General features: G+C 36.0%; 4 protein-coding genes across 10 annotated transcripts; 1 reads left to right on the top strand and 3 right to left on the bottom strand.

The window, feature by feature from the left end:
• Positions 1-133: 133 nt before the first annotated feature.
• On the top strand, positions 134-4,431 carry LOC18054901 (aspartate aminotransferase, cytoplasmic). Of its 3 annotated transcripts, XR_002904017.1 has the most exons (13): positions 134-525; positions 628-699; positions 805-866; positions 995-1,078; positions 1,164-1,263; positions 1,388-1,508; positions 1,658-1,821; positions 2,009-2,146; positions 2,417-2,538; positions 2,825-2,919; positions 3,097-3,235; positions 3,448-3,590; positions 4,155-4,431. XR_002904017.1 is itself a non-coding variant. In XM_024178464.1 (12 exons), the coding sequence occupies exons 1-12, from the start codon at positions 340-342 to the stop codon at positions 3,530-3,532; spliced, it is 1,368 nt and encodes a 455-aa protein (XP_024034232.1). In that variant the 5' UTR covers positions 134-339; the 3' UTR covers positions 3,533-3,967. The 3 variants fall into 3 exon arrangements, 2 of the variants coding, with proteins under 2 accessions (XP_024034232.1, XP_006450636.1); XM_024178464.1 differs by lacking the exon at positions 4,155-4,431 and having other exon boundaries at positions 3,448-3,967; XM_006450573.2 differs by lacking the exon at positions 4,155-4,431 and having other exon boundaries at positions 139-525; positions 3,115-3,235; positions 3,448-3,967.
• A 255-nt stretch (positions 4,432-4,686) lies between these two features.
• On the bottom strand, positions 4,687-11,366 carry LOC18054900 (transcription factor MYB3R-1). Of its 4 annotated transcripts, none has more exons than XM_024178461.1 (12): positions 10,992-11,366; positions 10,193-10,407; positions 9,601-9,655; positions 9,275-9,332; positions 8,992-9,086; positions 8,757-8,860; positions 8,524-8,652; positions 6,494-8,312; positions 5,874-6,202; positions 5,652-5,766; positions 5,345-5,578; positions 4,687-4,975 (listed from the first exon to the last, which is right to left on the bottom strand). In XM_024178461.1, the coding sequence occupies exons 2-12, from the start codon at positions 10,267-10,269 to the stop codon at positions 4,850-4,852; spliced, it is 3,141 nt and encodes a 1,046-aa protein (XP_024034229.1). In that variant the 5' UTR covers positions 10,270-10,407; positions 10,992-11,366; the 3' UTR covers positions 4,687-4,849. The 4 variants fall into 4 exon arrangements, with proteins under 4 accessions (XP_024034229.1, XP_006450634.1, XP_024034230.1 ...); XM_006450571.2 differs by having other exon boundaries at positions 11,059-11,366; XM_024178462.1 differs by having other exon boundaries at positions 4,867-5,015; positions 11,059-11,366.
• Positions 11,367-13,176: 1,810 nt separating this feature from the next.
• Positions 13,177-16,667, bottom strand: LOC18054899 (la protein 1). Its single transcript, XM_006450570.2, has 10 exons — positions 16,464-16,667; positions 16,275-16,353; positions 15,994-16,143; positions 15,606-15,748; positions 15,248-15,396; positions 14,882-14,983; positions 14,423-14,798; positions 13,940-14,087; positions 13,751-13,829; positions 13,177-13,593 (listed from the first exon to the last, which is right to left on the bottom strand). Exons 1-10 carry the CDS (start codon positions 16,506-16,508, stop codon positions 13,503-13,505), a joined length of 1,362 nt encoding a protein of 453 aa, XP_006450633.1. The 5' UTR covers positions 16,509-16,667; the 3' UTR covers positions 13,177-13,502.
• A 1,156-nt stretch (positions 16,668-17,823) lies between these two features.
• LOC18054898 (coiled-coil domain-containing protein 25) lies at positions 17,824-20,946 on the bottom strand. Of its 2 annotated transcripts, XM_024178460.1 has the most exons (7): positions 20,632-20,946; positions 20,491-20,532; positions 20,319-20,404; positions 20,103-20,206; positions 19,896-19,983; positions 19,638-19,699; positions 17,824-18,344 (listed from the first exon to the last, which is right to left on the bottom strand). In XM_024178460.1, the coding sequence occupies exons 1-7, from the start codon at positions 20,742-20,744 to the stop codon at positions 18,192-18,194; spliced, it is 648 nt and encodes a 215-aa protein (XP_024034228.1). In that variant the 5' UTR covers positions 20,745-20,946; the 3' UTR covers positions 17,824-18,191. The 2 variants fall into 2 exon arrangements, with proteins under 2 accessions (XP_024034228.1, XP_006450631.1); XM_006450568.2 differs by lacking the exon at positions 20,491-20,532 and having other exon boundaries at positions 20,319-20,446; positions 20,632-20,945.
• Between the last annotated feature and the right edge of the window lie 67 nt (positions 20,947-21,013).

The following is a 21,013-nucleotide window of genomic DNA, read 5'->3' as shown; positions in this document are numbered from 1 at the left end:
TCGTTAACTATCAATACATAGGACCTTGCTAAAGTTTCGTAAGCCACACACCCTAATACAAATGGTAAACGTATACGGTATACCATTTGATATATTCACTTCGACGGAAAAAGGTAGTGGGGCCCGTTTTGATCTTATAATAACGTCAGCTAATAACAGACACCAGCACCGTCACCCGCCGCGTAAGCTTTTGTTATCGAAAGCTGAAACTTTTGACCTCACGTCATTTATATAAAAAACGAAAACAAACCCAGCACGCAGTCCCCATCTTCATCATCATCTTCTTTAACACTTTGCCCGAAAAGCGAAAGCGAAATAAATAAAGGAGCTTAGCTGAAAATGTCAAGCGGAGGCCACGGCTCAGCAACTGATCGCAGACTAAACGCTCTGTTCAGACACCTCTCATCGTCTGCGAGGATGGACCCTCAACAACTAAACTCAATCGCAGCTTCCCCAACTTCCGCCAATCAAAACGACTCCGTTTTCTCCCACGTCGTTCGCGCCCCCGAAGATCCCATTCTCGGCGTACGCACCTCTCTCTCTTCTCCCTCCGTTGTAATTAAATAAATATAATTAAAAAATAAATGACGCTTTTTTTTCTTTTCTCTTTCTGTTTGGTGGTAATAGGTGACGGTTGCGTATAACAAGGATCCAAGTCCGTTGAAGTTGAATTTGGGAGTCGGTGCTTATCGAACTGAGGTATTTTTTTGTTGAAGTTTTGAAGAAATTAGAAAAATAACTAAAACATATAATTGATATAAGAAAAATAATGAAATGTGTGTGTGTGTGTATTGTATGTAATAGGAAGGCAAGCCTTTGGTTTTGAATGTTGTGAGAAAAGCGGAGCAGCAGCTTGTTAATGACAGGTAGAATTTCTTTCTTTCTTTTTTTTTAAAAAATTAATTAATTGAATTTGTTTAATATTGCAAAATTTGCACTTTATGAAGTTAAAGTGATTGAGTTTAATTTTATTTGTTTGTTATGTAATATGTAGGTCCCGTGTTAAGGAATATCTTCCTATTGTTGGATTGGCTGAATTCAATAAATTGAGTGCTAAGCTCATTTTGGGTGCTGACAGGTGCTTTCTATTTTATGTAAAATACTTTCATTTGGTTGTTTAAGTAATTTAGTCAAGAGTAATGCTTTTCTTGCTTGTGATATAGCCCTGCTATCCGAGAGAATCGAGTTACTACAGTTCAGTGCTTGTCCGGTACTGGTTCTTTGAGAGTTGGAGCTGAATTTTTGGCTAGACATTATCATCAAGTAAGATACTTTTTTTTTTTCTTTCTTTGGTGGTGTAAACATTACTTGTTATGTTTTGGGTGATTGTTGTATGTTATAATTTCTGGGTTTATTTTGCCCTTTTGTTGCCTATCTTGTTCTTCAGCGCACAATATACATTCCCCAGCCAACATGGGGAAACCACCCGAAAGTTTTCACTTTGGCTGGACTATCTGTGAAATCTTACCGTTACTATGATCCTGCAACACGTGGTCTTAACTTCCAAGGTTGAAACCATTCTCTATATGTCCTTGTTTATTGTTTGTGTTTCCTGCATAATGATCAATAGACTTGAATTTGCTTGTTGGAAATCTGATTGGGACTTGTTTTATTTATATCATTCTTTCCATCATGATTGAATTGTGTCTGCTAATAGGCTTGTTGGAAGACCTTGGTTCTGCCCCAGCTGGTGCTATTGTGCTCCTCCATGCATGTGCTCACAACCCCACTGGTGTGGATCCCACTCTTCAGCAGTGGGAACGAATCAGGCAGCTGATGAGATCTAAGGGGTTGCTACCTTTTTTTGATAGTGCTTATCAGGTATGCACCCAGGTGCAATAAAGCTAATTAGTTTTAGGGGGAAAAAAAAAAGGTGGGGATGTAGTGGCGCAGAGTTGCTATGTAAAAATGGACGTTTGTGTTTCTAAAATAAGCTTAGAGTTGAATTGATTATTGATGTCTGTTCAACCCAACTGATGTGGGACTGAACGTTTTTCTATCATTTTAGGGTTTTGCAAGTGGAAGTCTGGATTCAGATGCGCAATCTGTTCGCATGTTTGTTGCTGATGGTGGTGAATGCTTTATAGCTCAAAGTTATGCAAAGAACTTGGGGCTTTATGGGGAACGTGTTGGGGCTCTAAGCATTGTAAGATCCCAAATACAGTAACTGCTCATAACCTGTTAGATGTTGAAAATCTATTTTCTAGTTTGCGCTATAGTGGATCTCAATGAATAATCTTCTGTTTGATACAATATAATTTCCCTTAGAGAATTGGCATCTATTTATCAATATGATGGAAAGTAGGAATTTTCTAAGCGGACAAATTTTCCTTGTTTATTTGCTGCTTATCTGGATATTCTTATCTTCAGCTTTTCTTTTAACTGAAGTTTACCATAATTTCCAAATGCTCTCTAGGTCTGCAAGACAGCTGATGTGGCAGGCAGGGTTGAGAGCCAGGTGAAACTTGTGATCAGGCCCATGTATTCAAATCCACCCATTCACGGCGCATCTATTGTTGCTGCCATTTTGAGGGACAGGTAAATGTTCCAAACTTTTCTTCATACCTGGCTCAATTAACTTGAAAAAGAAGAGTATGAACTGAGAAGCTAAACTATTGAAAGCAGAATTCTTTATATTCTTTTCTCAAGGGGAGCTTATATTAATCATCAAAACCGATCAAGTTATAGACAGATAATTAACTGGATACAATGTTTTCACTGTGTACATTTTAACTGGATGACAATGGAAAACATCAGTGACATTTTTTCTGGAAATCATGCTTTCTCAAAATATTCCTTGAGTTTTTGACTGCTTCATGATCAGGGACTTGTTCAATGAGTGGACTTTTGAGTTGAAGGCAATGGCTGATCGCATCATCAGCATGAGACAGAAACTTTTTGATGCCTTACGTGCTAGAGGTAAGAGCATTTGTTGAGTTTTATCTGTTTTCCGTATTTATTTATTTTCTCATATGCGTATGTCAGCTCTATTATGATCTTTCCGGTCCCTTAATTGATCATGCCATAAGCGTCCGGTTTCTTAAATTGCGTCCTCAACTTCTGTGAGTTTAGAACATCCATTAACCTCTCTCTGAGAGATATGGTACATTGCAGGTACACCCGGTGATTGGAGTCACATTATTAAGCAGATTGGAATGTTTACTTTCACTGGGCTGAACCCTCAGCAAGTCGCCTTCATGACTAAAGACTATCATATCTACATGACCTCTGATGGGTAATAAACTGCTTTCTTCCCCCCACTCCTCTATTCTTCTGGTTTGAGTACAACCGCCTAGTACGATTTTAAGCTAGTGCAATATCTTGCCTATTTAAATTCTTTTTTCGGAAGCATTGCCTGGTGCATAGTTAATTTGAACAGCTCAAGATAATACGAGTACAGTGCTTTATTTCTCACTTGAGGATTTTTCCTTTTTCCTTATTTTGCAGGAGGATTAGCATGGCGGGTCTGAGCTCAAAAACAGTCCCACATCTTGCAGATGCAATTCATGCAGCTGTTACACTTGTTTCCTAATTCTGTTGCCAAAATATTTCTCTGTCCAGCAGACATCGCGGAGGCTTTTATCATGTTGGTGGGTTCTTCGTTTCTGTTTTGTTGTAATAATTTTACCTCAGGAAATAAATAAATAAATAAAAGGTTGGTAATTAAATGCTAGAATCTGGTAGTTGAAAGAGTCGTATGCTACCAAAGGGATTTTAGTCATATTATTTTAGTACTGAAGACCAAGTTACGTTCAACTTCTCCAAGAGACCAGAAAGGCAGGAAGGTATAGTATTTGAATAAAAGCGTTTATTCATTAAGAAACATATACAATGCCCGTGAGTTTGCTATTTTAATGCTGTAATCCGTATTCGGGTCCCTATTTTTGTAATTTTCGAATAAAGCCACAGATTCTCCCATTTGTTACAAATAGGTCCCTGAATTTGAAGTTTGTTGAGTATTGTTGCATTCTCAATGTCATAACTCTGAAATAATTTTTAAAGAATGGCGGTCATTTCTGGACGGGTTTAGAAATTAGAAACTTGTTAAGTACAAGTGAACAAATTGCATCATCTCTTAAGAAATTGTAAAAATTCAGGAACCCACATGTTGTGCCACACTTGCTAATTCTTGTTTTTGTTGATCTTAATTACAGCTATTCTTCAATGAGTCCAATGTACAGAGTGATTTGATTTGAACACGTACAATTTGCCGCCACTTCATTCTAAGAACGATGGCAAACAACTCTGGGGAATTTTCCAATAATTTAAGCTTTGCTCGTAAAGAATCTCATTTTTCATGCCAACAGGATGACTTCATCCCAAGTAATTGCCCTGGTTAAACAGTGGACGAATTAATTGTAGCAACCACTCAGATGCAGCAGCAGGCTTCTGAAGTGAGTTGCAATAATGCAATAAAAATATTCTACCCACAAAAAAAATAAAAATCAAATTGATATATTTACATTGCAGCAAAATTGTTCCATTGTTGAACTAGCGCATCTATTTCTGCAAACCTTGCCAACCCCAGCCATTGTGTGACCAAACGGCTTGGCAAAATAACCATTGGACACAAAATTTTAATCCCCTGCATTTTCAACCAGATGCATTTCTTTCTGCAGCAAAGAATAAGCTTGTGCCCTAATGAATGCTCTACAACTATAAGGAAACATAATCAGGGAGGCATAATGCGCTACAACAATCAGGTTTATCAATTAATCAAACAGAAGTTTGGCCACTGTAACAATAAAAATGAATAGGAATAAAAAAATTCAAAAACGAAAAAAGGCATATATAACATATATATAAACTACAAGCTATGGTAGCAGAAGGCTTTTGCCATTAGAAATAGCTATCTGCAACCCTTCAACAGATAGGAAGAGGGACTTGAGAAGTTTACGCCAGTCAAGGACTTCCGAGTTTCTGTTCCCTTTGCAGGTGTCCCACATTCACTGAAGTCAAGAGTGCGCCGCTCCATCTGTCAAAGCACATTTTCTCTGTTTATTCACAATGTTCCACTTTACTTGCAAAAAGAAAGAAAGATGCATAGGAAAAGAAAAACTTAGCACAGTAAGGTTTGCAATGCTATTGTAATATATAGAAGACTTGAAATGCTTGAAGGAAAAGAAAAGTGTGGTTATTAAAAAGGTTTAGCACATTTATGTTTCAACCCTCAGCTTTAGCTTCTTCATTCTATCAGCGAATCCATTGGAATGGAATTATCTGGACAGTTAAGGGTCTTTGGCGATCATATTTTGATGACATCAAGCCATAGTGCAAAAGTCTTTAAAGGACTAGTGATAGATTGCATAGAATTGTCTCCTTAGTTATGTAGAACTAGTCATACCATAACATTTGAGTCCAAATGGGAACTCTCATTTTCATTCTCTGGCAGATGTTCGATCCCTTGGTCCATGCTTGGACTTTTGGAGTTCCTTTCATTCACTAGTGTTTCAGAGGATTCACCTCCCAAGACCTCTAGTGCATCTGCATATGCAGCAGCAGTGTGCTCACTCAACTGTTTCATTAATCCAAGGGCATCATAACTTCGATCGCCTGGGCTCATAAAATAACCAATATCCTGACAAGAAAAACCAAATACTAAGAAACATCTCATGAAATATGGAAAAGAAGCACTCCAGCAAGAGCCGTACCTCAATTGATATTTCAGTATCAACCCTTGGACCTGGCACAAAAGAGTTAATAAACCAAGGGGACTTCCATGCTGAAGGTGATTCTATACTTCTTTTGAATGGAGTTTCACCAAATCTGGTAAAGATCACTATCAGCCAAGCAACTTCGGGAAACAAACATAAGCAGGGAATAAATTTCTGGAGAGGGAGCAGCAAATCATAACGGGGAAAGCAAAAACTCACATGTTATAGTTTTCAGTGCCAGCATCATTCCCAGCAGTAGTAGTTGTCTCTCCCGTCAGCGCCAACGATGGAATGGCTTGTACTGAAGCAACTGCACCGGCACTACTTTCATTACTCCTTTTGCACACTGCCGGAGAGCTTGTATTCCTAGGTGATTGTTCGGAGGAAAAACCTTGATTTGCTGTCACCCCAAAGCCTTTACAGTACTGAGTTCTTGGAGTTCGAGCAAGTGACCCCAGTGCTCTATTTGCTTTGGAACCAACTTGATCAGGAGAAAATAGCAGATCATTCATATTATGTTCAACAAGGATGCTAGCAGGCTTTTTCACCTGCGAATAGTAGAACAAACAAAATTAAAAATGTTCTATAGATGCAAAATTCTGAATACTACATAAAGCAGTGAAACCACCAACTCTAGAATTTCAACATATTGAATACAATTTTCCATTTTTTTTAAGGGAGAAAAAAAAAAAACAAGGTAGAGAACACAGGTCAAAATCCTATAGCTTGAATACCTTTTCTCCCATATGCTACAATAATAGTCCAAAAAGACAACAATTTAAAGCATTTCTTTATAACTTGTACAGACAAACACCAAAAAGGGCAATGAGATAACTCACGGTTTCAGAAGCGGCATCAGCATCAATCTTGGTCTTAGAATCAGTATCAACAGTCTTTGGCTTCATGTTTTCCTGGGAATTGCTACCATCAAAATCTTTCTCAGAAGTTTTGTCTTTTACAATGATATCTTTATCCTTCTCTTGACCACCACTGAGATTTTCTTTGTCTTCAATGAAGGATCCAGAATTTCTCTTCTGATTAGATGATGGGGACAGCAAAGATGCTTTGTTAGCCCCGCCATCATCAAACATAACATCTAGACGAGAAAAATCACGGGCCAAACAGGATGTCAAGTCGGTTTCAAGCTTTTTGTCATTCCTTCTATCTGACAGGGGTGAAAGTAAGTCACGGTTTCGTTTCTTCAAAATGGATGGTGTGCCTGTAAAAGTTTTGGCAGCACTTTTCAGCACAGCCTCTGGACTACCATCCCGAGAAGGTGAATCCCATAACCTAAATGGAGTTATGCAGTTCATTGATGACATTAACTGGCGGATACCGAGTGGACTATACTCTTGCAGCATATCATTACCAGATTGTATAAGATCACAGCTGAAAAATGGAATGTCCAAACTAGGAAAACGAGGAGGTTCATAACAAAGAGCTCCTGAATCCTGCTGTTCTGTTTGTGCTTCTTGCTTAACCTCTACAGAAGGACAACTTATCATGGCATCTGCTCCTGAACCAAAAGTATTTATAGGAACTAGTTTCAAAGAATCCTTTGGAAGATATGATGACTCTTGCAGGCCACTATTATCAGTACCATCATCACAAGGGGAATTGGTAGATTCATTGGTACAGATAAAGCCAGCTTGTCCATTTGTATTAAGTTCTTGTTCTTGAGTTCCATAAGAATGACAATTTAACTGACTGGGTTCTCGACCATATAGGAAACCACTGTCATCAGGCAAAAGTAGCATTGGACCAGACAAAAAAGATTGACTGCATGAAGTTCCTAATAATTCTGGCCTTAAAGGACAAAAAGCTTGTGAGGATGAAGTTCTGTCACTTTCAGATATTGGCACATCCAAAGATCGGCAGAGTAGTGAGTCAACAATATTCAATCCTTGTGGAAGATTTTCCAAGGAAAAACATCCATCTTTCATTGCCTCTGCAAATAAGACCCGGCAACATTCATCATCTGATATCAACATGTTCTCTGGTTTAGCTGAACCAGCTGCTAGATTTCCAGCAGAACTAGGAACGCTAAGTCCCATAGAGCTTTGGAATGGAACATTAGCAACTTCATGGCCTTCATGAGAACTTATACAATGAGCTGGCAACCCCGCTGATTGATGTCCCAATTCGAGTGCCGAAAAGTTTGATACATCCTGTAAATTAAACTGGTAAGGTGTGCTTGCAAAAGACCCAGCATTATTGACAAAACTTTGTTCAGGGAACTTAGAAGAGCAGCCAGCTTCACAAGGTATTTCTGGAATGGAAAAAGTGACATCTTCAAGTGAGGTGTAATATTGTTCTGTACAAGATGCTGGACTGGAGCTTCGATCCTTCCCTGGACACGACTCTTCACTAAAAATGAACTGGTCTCTCGTTTGTAGCACCACATTACCAGCAGAATGAGTGTGTGCAACACCTGCTGACTCTTGACTGCATTCTGATACTTCTTCTCCTTCTGTTCCACCTTTAGGACAACTTTCATCTCCACTACTTTGCATCCTTTGTGAAGATGATGGCAAAGGTTGATTTTGATGTCCAACAAGAGGCAGGCCCTGGAACTGCTCCAATAGTCCTGAAGCCAAGTAAGAGTCCAACTTCTTTTTCACAGAGCTGTTCCAGTGATTTTTTATTGCATTGTCTGTCCTGTTGATCAAACAAGAACAAATATATCGGATGCCATTTTTGTTTCAGCAAGTTCCAAATAAAAGTCGTTCACTCTTCTAATAACAGAACCTTAAACCAAACAAACACCAATTGTGATGCAAGGGCAGAGAGGGAGAAAACAGCAAGATCTAGATAAAGTCAAGGACATCTTGGAAGTTGACTCTCTTCTTGCAATAAGAAATAGACTTACCTTCCTGGCAAGAATTTTGTTAGCTCCGCCCATCTGTTCCCATAAATCTGATGTGCACGAATTAAAGCCAGCTCCTCTTCCTGAGTCCATGCCTCTTTGTTTATGGCAGGGTTAAGATGATTATGCCACCTACAATAATTTAAATTTACTAAATACAAGACAGGGAACGAGATCAAATCAAGGTGAACAGATAAAAAGGGACCCAATCGTCATAAACAACACTATAATCATACCTTTCCCTGCATTGCTTACCAATACGGCCTGGTAAATGCTGAGCAATGGTGGACCACTTTTTTGGCCCATATTTGTTCACCAATTCAATTATTATCTCATCCTCCTGATTACATATATGACAATTAGCTGACAATGTCAACATGTATGCTGGTATAGTCTAAGCCAGTTCAGAAATTGGCTAAACTATAGCACTGCAGGGACGGCACGGTCATAAGAAACAACTATAGAAAGTACCTCTTTAGACCATGGACCTTTAACCAGTTCTGGGTTCAAGACCTTCTGCCACCTATGTAAGCATTGTACATCTGTTCGGTCTTTAAAACACTCCGCTGCAAACAAGTCAAACTACAATTAGAATGTGTATCACATGCAACACCGATTAAAGAGCCAAAAGACAGCACAACTAAGAGCTGAGCGTAAATTGGCTGAGCTACTTGGATTATTTGCAGGAAAGACCATTGGATAAATATTTTAATAAATTCATAATATGCAGACATGAGATAAACTCATTCCTTACCAATTTTCTTCCAATTCTTTCCCTTGAAACGCTGAACTGCCTTCCGCAATATCTCATCCTAAAACAGAATTAGCATCCATCTCGTTAAAAAATGAAAAATAAAAAACTACACATACAAGCTTATACTTATAACTGTATTTATAATTATTTATAAATATAGCAATTTATCTTGGCATTTAAAGAAGCAACTTATTAAAAACAAAGATAAACTCAAGGTAATATCATTTTTTTTTGTGGGAGGGGGAAGGGGGTGTAAAGATGGTATCAATAAACATGATAGACACAGAAAACCAAATAAATAAACTGCTAAAAGTAAACACATTCACCTCTTCTGGTGTCCACTGTCCCTTTGTGGAACGTCTTGTAGGGCCACTGGTCCTCCTATAAAAAAAAAAAAAAAAAGAAAAAGTCACGATCATGGTAAAAGTTATTGTTACTAATTAGAAGGGGCAGAGAGGTCAAGAGTACAGAAAGACTTAACATTATTCACAGTAGAAACTATTCTCACTAATAAGGGGGTGGAGGAAGTGAGTACACAAAAAAATGGCTTTTTTTTTCCCCCCACTGAAAGCCACTAAAGATTAGCTTTGAAGAAGCAAAACTAATTAAAATCTTCAAGATTGAAAGTGCTACAATTCACTAAATTACTAATTTCCCATCTAAGCATAACATTTATGAGCTAAATAACCCACATCCCCACACCCAAAAAAAAAAAAACGGAGAGAGTGTACAAATTGTATGTGTGAACAATAATTCCATCTTTTAGCTTAAGGAGCAAAGCAAGTACCACACGTAGCTTAAAAGAACTGACCTTATCCATCAGTTGAAAATGCTCTAAGGAACAGTGGCACATGTACAAGACAAAAGCATAGAAGATGACATGTGAACAACAAGAGTTTTATGCTTTTGAGAGATTACCCATGCATAGATCGCATTCTCTGACCACCGTCACCAAGTCCATCTGAAGGAGCAGAGATTACCCGGTCACTTTCCATACTTTATTGACAAACAAATAAAGCTGCATACCCCGATTCCAATTCCATGACAATTTTCTCCAGAATCTGGTCTCCAAATCATTATCTATTTTCCTAAAATGAGGCTAGAAATCCCCTCCCGCAGGACAAAACCACAAGCTGACATATAATTAAGAACAAATGCAATCAAAATTAGAAAATAATAAGTTTGTTGAATATCCAAGAAAGGAACATAGATTCCAAAGTGATCTGATACAAAAGGTACTTTCCATGATAAATATAATCGAATACGCAACCGTTTGAATTATTAGAATAAAAATTATGACACAAAAATTAAACACCAAATGTAAATTGACAATCATTTCATGAATTATTACACCAAAAATTCTTAAGCTCTTAACGACCAGCAAAACCCTTCTGTAGAAAGCTTCACATTAATCTACCATAGTTAGTTCAGAAAAAAACTCGAAAGTAATCTTTAATTGATATAAAATTATTATCAATGCTCAAATTTCAACTGATTTACAACAGTACTGAAGGGCAAAGAATTGAAAATTCTTCAAATTGCCGACCAAACTTCATAAATTCAAACCAATGATCATGATCAGACACAAACTGTCAACTTCATCAACTAAACCCTAGATCACCCACCGAGTAACTTCAGAAAATTCAAATTTCACGAAACAGCAAAATGCATGAAACAGCATTAGATATCATAAATTTACAACAAAAAAGCCAATTACCGGTCAAGAATCAAGATCAATGAAATCGAATTCGAATTTCAAGGAAACAAAACCCGAAGCAACTCACCGAACTCAGCTTCAAGATTCGAAATTTAGACGAAATCGGTGGAGAGAACGAAACGGTGCGCATTTGCAGATCCCAAAATGAAATTTGAATTAGCGAAGAACTAAAGATCTGCAAATGCAACTAATTTTTTTTTTTTTTGAAATAAGGAAGAGTTTTAGTGAGAGAATTGTGGGGAATTTAGAGAGAGATAGAGAGAGAAAATGAAACGGTCTAGAATGCTATTCAAACATAAAGGGGCGGACAACTGAGTTTCAAACCCTATGGTTAAAGTTCGAACATGTTTGGTTTCTTAACGGTCGAGATTTACAAACGTGGACATCTTGGCCGTCCGTTTTAAATGTTTTAAAGTTCTTTAATTTTCAAAGTCCAACAACGGCCATATTCATTTTATTTTGTTTTCTTCTTTCTTTTTCATTTTTGTTCACCAACTATTAATTTTTAACCCATATTAGTAATTAAAAATCTTTAATTTTTGGTGAGAGTGTTATTTTATTTTACATTTATAAGTACACAATTAATTGTTGATATAATAACTATAATTGTCTTAGCAGCTAGGATTTGCTAATTCATGGATGCGATAATTTTTGGTATTTTTTTTAAGTAAGATATGCACTACCTATGATTAGGCATTAATTTATTGTTATGGATAGGGATAATATTAATAATAATTACAGTATCAGCAAACACTTATTACATAAGATTATCTGAAAGTATACAAAATAATTGAATGTGCATTAATTATATGAACATTTGGCAAAAGTTCGAACCTAGTTATCTACAAGTTTGGCCAAAAAGGAAATTGAGAAAAATTAGAAGTTCAATCTCAAATCCAACTTATATATACGTATAGAATTCTTCTAGTTAGAGATTCTAACCATGTTAAAATCTCATATAAGATAAAAAATAAAAAATACAGATTTTAATATAATATATTTTATCTTATAGTGTATTAAAATATGTGTTCTTTTTATCTTTTAATTTACTACTAACTTTAATATGACTAGAAATCCATTATTAGTATATATATTAATTTTATGCAAATATAAATAAAATCTCTCACTGACCTTGATGAAAGTGAGGTTTGAATATCGGATCTTTTGAAATAACTTCTTGTATTAATTCAAGTGATTTTACTACTTGAATGAATCATCACCTAGAAAACTTATGGCTGAAGGATATTATGATATGCAAATGATAATATTATGCACAAGTAAATCAATTACTACATAGGTAACACTAAAACTTTTAGATCATTTATAATGTGCTTATTCACTTAAAGCTTAATAGCTTAACGTGTTTCATAAAACAAGATTAGAAAGAAAGCCGAGTCAGCCTATGAGAGTAAGGATTGTAGAATATTTTTAATTTCATACCAATCAATTTCTTTTTAAATTTAAACAATCTTTACTTATTTTTCAGTTGCTAAGGAATCAACTTGCTGGATTTCCATTATTTTGACCTGCCATGGAGGCTGTTTCAATTCAAACAGTACTGATCATTCATTGCAGAAGGCTACGGAATATTATTACACATACTATACTGTGAAGTATTGCATGAAGAAGAAGCTGTCTTGAATAAAAAGAAAGTTAACGGACTCCAATGCAAAACATATGAAAGTTCCTCTGGAATGGGTGGGCTTGAGGAACAGAAGCCTCCAGGCAAATGGATGCTCATTGCTCAAGAATCAGGGCATTTTTCTACTAATTTTTTTGTTTTTTTAACACTAACAATATCATCTTAACCCACCAAGCAACTTTCGAAAACAAACATAAAAGACCAAAAACAAGTACATGCCACCTCGGTATCTCGTATGGTAAAGCAGGTGAGATAGATACGAAGGACAGACTCTATTCGACAATTGTACAATCATTACGTTAGCTATGTTGACTTTTCTTCAGATGATCGCGTTCCTCTGTGGGCTTCATTTTTCTTTATTTTCTCTTTTCTTTTTAAACACAGTTAAGCGGGATTCAAATTTCATATCTTCTTTTTAGCCACCACCCACCAAGGTCAAAACATGTGATTTAAAGCGTTTTCCTAAATATTTTTTAGTAAGCGTATAGTGAGTCAGCCCACGAGAATAAGATTTGACGTTCAAAATTTATAATCAATATCAGCAAAAGATCAAAGACCTGTTTGTTAAGCACGTTCGATTCTTGCAAAAGATGAGATGATCATCAGTTCAAGGGGAAATGGGAACCATTAAATTTACAACAATTGTGATTATGAATTTCGAAAAATAACAATGCCGGAGCATTCAAACGATTCTAACTGCAAACCAAAAAAAAAAAACATTTTACTGCGTATCCGAGAACACGAATTCAACGTAATAGCGGACAAGACACCGAGAGATCCAGTAAGAAGCGCATTTTATCCTCAAAAGAAAAATCACATGGGGTCGGACAAAACTAGTCCCAGAACTAATCCCGGGTTTCTCATGCTGCTCAAACTTTCCGGGCTTTATTTGGGCGTCCTCTTGCTGAATCATTTTCTCTGAAGCGGCTTTGTTTTCTGCCTCTAAATGTTTTTCCTCCCCTGCATATGTTGATTGAAATTAATAACAGTGGAAAAATGAACCAGTTTCCTATTAATAATGGCTGTTAAGTAAATAAATTATTAATCCGCAATATCAAAGGTAACCGCATCAAAATAAAAGTAGAAAGTAAAACAAGTACTATATAGATGTACGGACCTTCCTCGGTTACCCTTAACGTCACGGTGTCTCTCTTGGTTACCACGAAGTAGGCTCCAGTACTCTTTTTCAGCCTCACCTGAGAACAAAATTAAGCAAAAATACTATGTCTCAAGATGCAGAATACTACTCATACAAAACCACTAAGAAATAGAATTTTGTATGGAAAAAATGTACGTTGTTGCATACCAGTAACAGGTTCTAAAACAGCTATGAAATTCTTCACAGACAGGCCGCCTTCTTGGGCTAGGACTGCAGCTGCACGAGCTTTCTGAGCTCCTTCAGGTTCTTCAAACCTAATGTACCCCGACTCAGCTCCAATTTTGAAGTCGATGAACTTTAAAGGAAAAATATACATAATAATGAGAAAAGTCATAATTAACTCAACATAGCCCCCAAAGCTAGAACAAAATAGCTAGTAACAACTATATTGCTATTCAGACCATATTACACAGTAACATCTAGCAGTAAAGACTTTTATAAATGACACACACATGAGGGCCTAGAAAGGAAGCTCCTCTAGAGATGGAATGGCTCGTCACATTCTACAGTCAAAATTGATAGAAAGGAACAGAATTTTTTGAGAAAATCTATGCCGATATATACTAGTTAGCAAGTAACAAAGGCATATAATGAGAACAATATTAAAGTAACAGGGAACCAACATTGTACCTTAACAGTGCCAAATTTATGAAAGACGCTCTTCAAATCCTCACGCATTACAACATCCATATTGTCTTTATATGTATCAATGGAAGTTTTCCCTTCCTTCTCTTCACCCTTTTCAATGGAACCATCAGAAGACTTATCTCCATCTTCACTGTCCAATTCATTCTTCTCCTCAACCTTTCCTTCACCGTTGCTGTCATTTTCTGATGCCTTCTGCTCACTTTCTACAGCAGCAGCATTATCAGAGGAGTCAGGCTCTCCATCTGGTTTACAAGCATTTTCACTGTCATTGGCTGGCTTGAGAGAGCCATTTTTTTCTTCAGAACCCTCAGCTGACTTGTTCTTCAGCGTGAATGCAACAATTAAGCCCTTTGGATAGCTGTTATCATATAAAGAAGAACAACTATGTCATAATCACACGGGACAAGGAATTCACAAAATTCAAAGAGAAGCATTAATTACTCTGCTTCTGCATTTGAGTTGTTCTTGCGATTTGAACCCACGGCCGGACGAGATTTCTCAAATTCCTCTGTTTCTTTTGCTCTTTCTGCTTCAAATTCCTTCCTGAATAGAAAAGAAAATGTATCAACAGGGGCTCCAAAACTAGAAGTTTCTGCATACAAATATTAAAAGTAACAAGTAAAAATAATGCAGGCAGTTATTTAAGCTTAACTGTAGCACAGTATGTGTTGAAAACCACACTAACTTATGCAAAAAATCTATATGTATATATAAAATGCTTACACCAAAACAAACCATATTAATTTATAATTAAAAATTCAATGTGAAATGAACTGAAAATAAATTAAAACCAGAGCCATAACATACTTTGGCTTCAGATGAAGCTCAACACCTGCATAAAACAAGCCTTGCTTCAGAACCTTCTCAGCATCTTCCTCGGTTGAGAACTCAATCAAAGCAGTGCCACAAAATAACCTTTTGTCTGCTACATGACGGGGCAACCTCACACTATTAACCTGAAACAGTTAACAGCACTACACAGATATAGAGAACTTGAACGAAATCGGTTAACAAACATATAATTGCACAATATCTTAAACAGAAATCTTCTTCTTCTCTTAGGAGGCTTATATATAGATTTTAATTATTGTACCTTGAAGTATGTACACAATAGATAATTCGAACCAATTTACTTTGAATAATGAAAATCTCAAACGACCAGTACCTTGACATGTTGAGAAAAGAAGGCCTCTACATCTTCACGCTTCACATCATATTCTAGAGGTGTTGCAGCAATTGTTCTTACATCCAATTGCTCTTTCATCTCCTCTGCAGTTGGTAGTTCAGCACTACGACCCACTTTCATCCCTAACCCACCAAACATTATATACAAAAATGAATAAATAAATAAATTAAAAAAATAATTTATACTCAATTTAAAAAAAAAAAGAAGAAGAATATGCTAACAAATGCAGAGTTGATCACTAATTGATATCGTAATATATCATCTTCAATTCGACACAACATTTAAAGTTTCATAATCACAATTTCAGTGACAGCTGCGATATACATACAGTAATTTGCCTAAGAAGGAGAGGTTAAAGAAAACTGACCATCTTCGGAAAGTTTAAGGGAAGAAGACTTTCGAAGAGTTTCAGCAACAGCCTCTAAAGTATCTTCAGGTATGTCTTCAGACTTCACATTGCCCAAATGTAAATGCTCTTTCATTCTCTTAAACGAACAAATCAGAGCCAAACTAACCACTGTATTATCCACAGTCAAGATCAACCAAAAAAATAAAAAATAAAACTAAATTCAATTTAAAATCAAATAAAAACAGCTAAAATTTCCATAGAAAAAAAACTAAGAATAAAAAAATAAGTAATAAGGATACTGGCATCAGAGCTCTCGCTGATCTTTCCCCTAAGAAATTCATCAGTAGGAATATTGCTATCACTGAAGTAAAATTCAACCTGCAAAAGCAATAAAAATAAAATAAGAGCCGATATATTTGAAGAACTTTACTTTGAAACAACAAAAAAAAAAAAGAAGGTTAAAAAGGAGGAGGAAAGAGAAGAAGGACCTGACGCAGAACAGCTTGGGCAGTTTCTTCATCTAAGGACGCCATCCTTGTTGTACGGACGAGAGAGACGAGTGAGAGAGGGCAAGCGTTCACTGTTTAGGGTTTTGTGTTGTGAGATATTTTGGGCGGCTTTCGAGTGAGACTGTTTATGTTATGTCTTCCTTAATGCTTTGCCCTCTATTCTGATTCTGAAACTGAATTTGCCCAAGTGCCAGTCCCACGTTTGTATCCACCGTCTGCCACGTCACTCTCAGTTTTGTTAAAATTGGGCTTTTATTATTTTATTCCCTTTTTTTAAATAAAGGATTTTTTTGTTTTATTTTTTTAGAAGAGTTTATTTCAAGTTCAATCGGCTAAATTCAAATAAAATTCATGGTGGTGTTGCTAGTTCATTACTAGAGAATTTCCGATTTATAATGTTTATTAATTTATTATTTAAAAAATTAATAGATAAATTATCATTTGTTAAAAATAAATAGAGTCATCCTATTATCAAAAAAAGAGAGAAACTTAAGTAGATCAAATATTTCTAAATCATCATGTATTATTTTTTAAAAGTTTGAAGAAAATGGACAAATGCACAAATTAGATGTAGCGAACTAGATACAGTACTTATAGGATAAGATTATTTCAACTTAAGTTTTTTATTAAAAATTTAACTTCAAATTTTAAGTCATTGACTTTAAACGATCCAACGATAGATGTTGAAAATCAAATTACCACTTAATGGTAACTATTTATGAACCATTTAATTTCTTAAAACCAATTACTCAAGATTTATACCAAAATTTTATGTTAAAAACTTCAGTTAGAATGGCATACTTCTAAAAATCAATGTCTCAATCACTTACAATCCTTGATAATTAATATACGTACGAATGTACAAGCGTTCCATATTTTTATTACTTGCTTTTGTGTGTAGGCATCACGAGACGAGATGTGCTAGTGCGCTATAGATTTTGGTTTCTCGTATCATTCCCCTTTCCGAAAGGTATCATCATGATAGAAGCAGAGAAATTTGGGGGACAAAAAGAATTGCTTTGAAATATAAATTTATTTATATTTTATCCATTTTCTAATAGACATTCAACGTAAGAATACGCTTTTAAGGAGTGAAATTAGTAAACCAAAATCAAATAAAAAGCCAAACAAGTCAAATTGAGATGCCAGATTATTGCAATAACCGACCAGCATTTCTTAAGACGAGTTCATCCATCAGACTGAAAACACAAACTATTGAGTTCCTAAGTTCCCAATGCTTACAAACCATATTCCACTGATTTCCATTAAACAATATATTCAATCAAAATTTACCATTCAGCTCATGTCCACAACTGGTCGCATCAACAAATAAAATAACTGCAATAAATATGTGATCAATTTGCTACTAAAATCTGACGGCAATTTGCTACTAAAATCTGACGACAAAAGCACAGGTTCATCATCCATCAATCACACATACAGATTCAGATCATGTTTCGTCATTATCAAAGTACAGCATATGGATGGGCGATATAATGAAGTTCATCTTCCCTCTAAACTCCCCCATCTCCCTCCCCAAGGTTGCATATTTATATTTGTTACTAAATCCTCGGGTGACAGATTAGGATTAAGGTGATTTATTACTACAGAGGGATGATAACTTACAAAAACTGAATGCCAAACTCTCACATTTTTCTAAGGCAGCAAATCTAGATGCTCTTAACTCAACGGGTAATAGTTATGTGCTTACATAAAGTCCTCTTCCAGTTCCTGTAAGGACTTGCTCTCTGATGCAATTTGTTTGTTAGATGTCATCTTTTCGGCAACCATCAGTCCCTTGTAGCTCCTTACCTCAGCTTGTCTCTCCTTCTCAAGCCTTTCCATTTCCTCCCGCCGTTTCTGCAAAGAGATTGCATTAACAGACTTTCATTGAAATACAAAATCCGATCACAAAAAACATATTCTACATGACAAAGGATGCAGATTCAGCCTCTGTAGAACTCTAATTGATGTACTGAACAACAAAAGCCAAAGAGACGGTAACCCAAGAACTATCCTGTTACGTAACAACAAGCAATCTACATACACATACAAAGGAAATGCAGTTCATCATTTTCTGAGAATAAACATGGGAGATAAGTACACAAACAATGATTCTGTAAATAGATCTCCAGAGTCCAGAAATGACCAGACACAAACATCATTCAAAACTCAAGTGTGCACTGGAGCTCATTAAATATAAGGAACAGCAGCTGGCATGCACTTGTGACTTTGGTGCATATTTTGGCAAATTAGGAAAGTATAGAGGATGTGATTATTCTATACTTTTAGTTTCTGAATAAACATTCGCACATGTTACCCAAATTGTTAGATTCTTTCCGCCTTTGGTTTAGAATCTATAATCTTCACAGCATCAAAATTTTCTAAATATCATTGATTTTCAGCTCTGGCCATGGATTTCAAGGAAGATCGGGTGTTGGAGCATGTTGTGGGGACTCTAAGGCTAATGTCGATGAGTCTAAACAGAATGTATAGATACCACAATCAGAAACAATCTCAAGGGTGCAACAGAGGTTAGGACGAAGAATTAATTTAACATCAAGAGTACATGTATGAAATCAAAAGGTATGCGTGAAGTCTCAGTTGAAATTTGGAATTAATCCCCAGAGGGAACTTCAAGCAAGGAAGAAGGAACTGAGCACAACAATTAAGATGCCAAATGAAAATAATTTTATATATTTTTTTTTTTGGGGTCAAACAGGAGATATAAGTGAAGGTGATCTCATCCTTATCAAAACATTAAAAATAATGAAAGCCAAACTAAGTTGCATATCTACAAACTCAGATGTCAGCTTCAACTTGACATCAATTTCAAACATGCTAATCAGTGACAATATAAATGCAGCACAACGTATGGCTGATTAATTAGATGCTATGTAGGTTAAGAAAACAATTGGATCATTGGAATTCCCAATGACATGTTTTCACCAACAGTAGTAGCTAAACTCAATTATCAAAAGAAAAATAATTTAATTGCAGTACCTCATGAATTCCTAAACCAAATCCCTCTAATTAGATACCTGTAATATGTGTATATTGAGGCCTTAATAATTGAAATTCCTCTCAATATCATTAATATCCCAGATGGCTCAAAGGGTAAAGGGACAAATTATTTAAAGATTAGTAACTCACTTTATCTCTCAGCTGAAGCTTTCTCTCAGCTCTTTCTGCAGCATTTGCAGCCTCTCTTTCCGCTGCAGCAACATAACATAAAGAGATAACAATGAGCAAACAGAAACAAAACTTATAACCAGTAAACAGAAGAACATTACAAGGACAATTGAGAGACAAACACCCAAAAGCTGTATCAGAATTCCTTTGTAAACTAGGAAAACAGAAGCAATCAAAATCCAAAAAACCTAACAAATGAAGCTGAGATCAGCATTTTACCTTTCAAATCAGGTTTCCTCTCCACTTTTGTTTTGTTCAATCTATTAACTATCTCATTTATTCTTTTCTCCACTTTCACTGTCCGAACCTGCGAAAAGCATCAAAATTAGACAGACACACTCTTGCCCAACAAAGCACCCAAATCTCAAAGCTTAAAAATGTCACAGAAATATACACACGCACAAAACACAAGATAAAGCAGCTCACCATCTTCGGATTGTGGAAACCAACTTGGCCAACATCCATGGAAGCAGTTTTCTTCAAATTGGCCCAAGGTGTATAAACAACATCAATGTTATTCACCTTATTGCCTGCCACGCAATCAACCAACAGCAAACAAACAAGTAACGAAACTCCAATTCACTAATGACGGCAAAAGTAAGATAACAGGAACAGAGTACATGGGTAAAATAGAATTTTTGCCTTGAATGGAATTAGCTTTGACAAGCTGAGCACAATCTTCCAATACGCCTTCACTAATATCATCAATAGTTTGGCCTTTGTGTAATCTCAAATACACATGAGCAGAAGACATTTTATCCACATGAAACCTAACAATATATTAATAAAATTATCAATTGAATTCTCGTGTAATCTCAAATACACATGAGCAGAAGACATTTTATCCACATGAAACCTAACAATTTATTAACAAAATTATCAATTGAATTCTCGACAAAATTAAATTGGACTAGAAAGGGGGAAATATATATATATATTTTTAAAAAAAAGGTACCAAATGTCTTCGGGGAAGCCGTATTTGATCAGTTCCTCGTTCTCGTACTTGTCGAGACCCATGAAAATTGTGTAATCGCCGGCCTCTGGTCGGGCTTTGAAGTAAAACACCATCTTTCGTCGTCGCTCTTGAGACCACAGACTCCTTGCGTTTTTCTTCTCCCTCTTTCTTACTGCAGATCGCTGAAAAATTATGTAATCATAAATGCGGTTTCAGTTTTTTAGGTTTTGTTGTTTGGTTACGAGATATCCTTTTTCCCTCATGACTGTTAGCTTATTCACAACGCCGTTTAATTTGTTTTTGGCTTCCAAAATATAATTTTATGCTTTTTCTTTAATAATAGTTTTCGCTAATCTCATTCCCAAAAAAAAAAGACAAAAAT

This window comes from Citrus clementina, unplaced genomic scaffold (assembly GCF_000493195.1).
Source record: "Citrus clementina cultivar Clemenules unplaced genomic scaffold, Citrus_clementina_v1.0 scaffold_1, whole genome shotgun sequence".
Classification (NCBI taxonomy): Eukaryota; Viridiplantae; Streptophyta; class Magnoliopsida; order Sapindales; family Rutaceae; genus Citrus; species Citrus x clementina.
Note: the sequence above shows the minus strand (reverse complement) of the source record. Positions and strands in the feature narration are given on the sequence as shown.

Excerpts from the sequence above, each read along its gene's own strand:
- LOC18054901 (XM_024178464.1), top strand. The coding sequence starts at position 340 with ATGTCAAGCGGAGGCCACGGCTCAGCAACTGATCGCAGACTAAACGCT. Across the intron at positions 1,822-2,008 it reads TTTTTGATAGTGCTTATCAG|GGTTTTGCAAGTGGAAGTCT; the intron begins GTATGCACCCAG and ends CTATCATTTTAG. Across the intron at positions 2,920-3,096 it reads TGATGCCTTACGTGCTAGAG|AGATATGGTACATTGCAGGT; the intron begins GTAAGAGCATTT and ends CCTCTCTCTGAG.
- LOC18054900 (XM_024178461.1), bottom strand. The coding sequence starts at position 10,269 with ATGGAAAGTGACCGGGTAATCTCTGCTCCTTCAGATGGACTTGGTGAC. Across the intron at positions 9,087-9,274 it reads AAAGAATTGGAAGAAAATTG|CGGAGTGTTTTAAAGACCGA; the intron begins GTAAGGAATGAG and ends ACTTGTTTGCAG. Across the intron at positions 6,203-6,493 it reads CTGATGCCGCTTCTGAAACC|GTGAAAAAGCCTGCTAGCAT; the intron begins GTGAGTTATCTC and ends TACTATTCGCAG.
- LOC18054899 (XM_006450570.2), bottom strand. The coding sequence starts at position 16,508 with ATGGCGTCCTTAGATGAAGAAACTGCCCAAGCTGTTCTGCGTCAG. Across the intron at positions 16,354-16,463 it reads CCCAAGCTGTTCTGCGTCAG|GTTGAATTTTACTTCAGTGA; the intron begins GTCCTTCTTCTC and ends TTGCTTTTGCAG. Across the intron at positions 14,088-14,422 it reads ATAAATTTGGCACTGTTAAG|TTCATCGACTTCAAAATTGG; the intron begins GTACAATGTTGG and ends TTTCCTTTAAAG.
- LOC18054898 (XM_024178460.1), bottom strand. The coding sequence starts at position 20,744 with ATGGTGTTTTACTTCAAAGCCCGACCAGAGGCCGGCGATTACACAATT. Across the intron at positions 20,207-20,318 it reads CAAAGCTAATTCCATTCAAG|GCAATAAGGTGAATAACATT; the intron begins GCAAAAATTCTA and ends ATTGCGTGGCAG. Across the intron at positions 19,700-19,895 it reads GAGGAAACCTGATTTGAAAG|CGGAAAGAGAGGCTGCAAAT; the intron begins GTAAAATGCTGA and ends ATGTTGCTGCAG.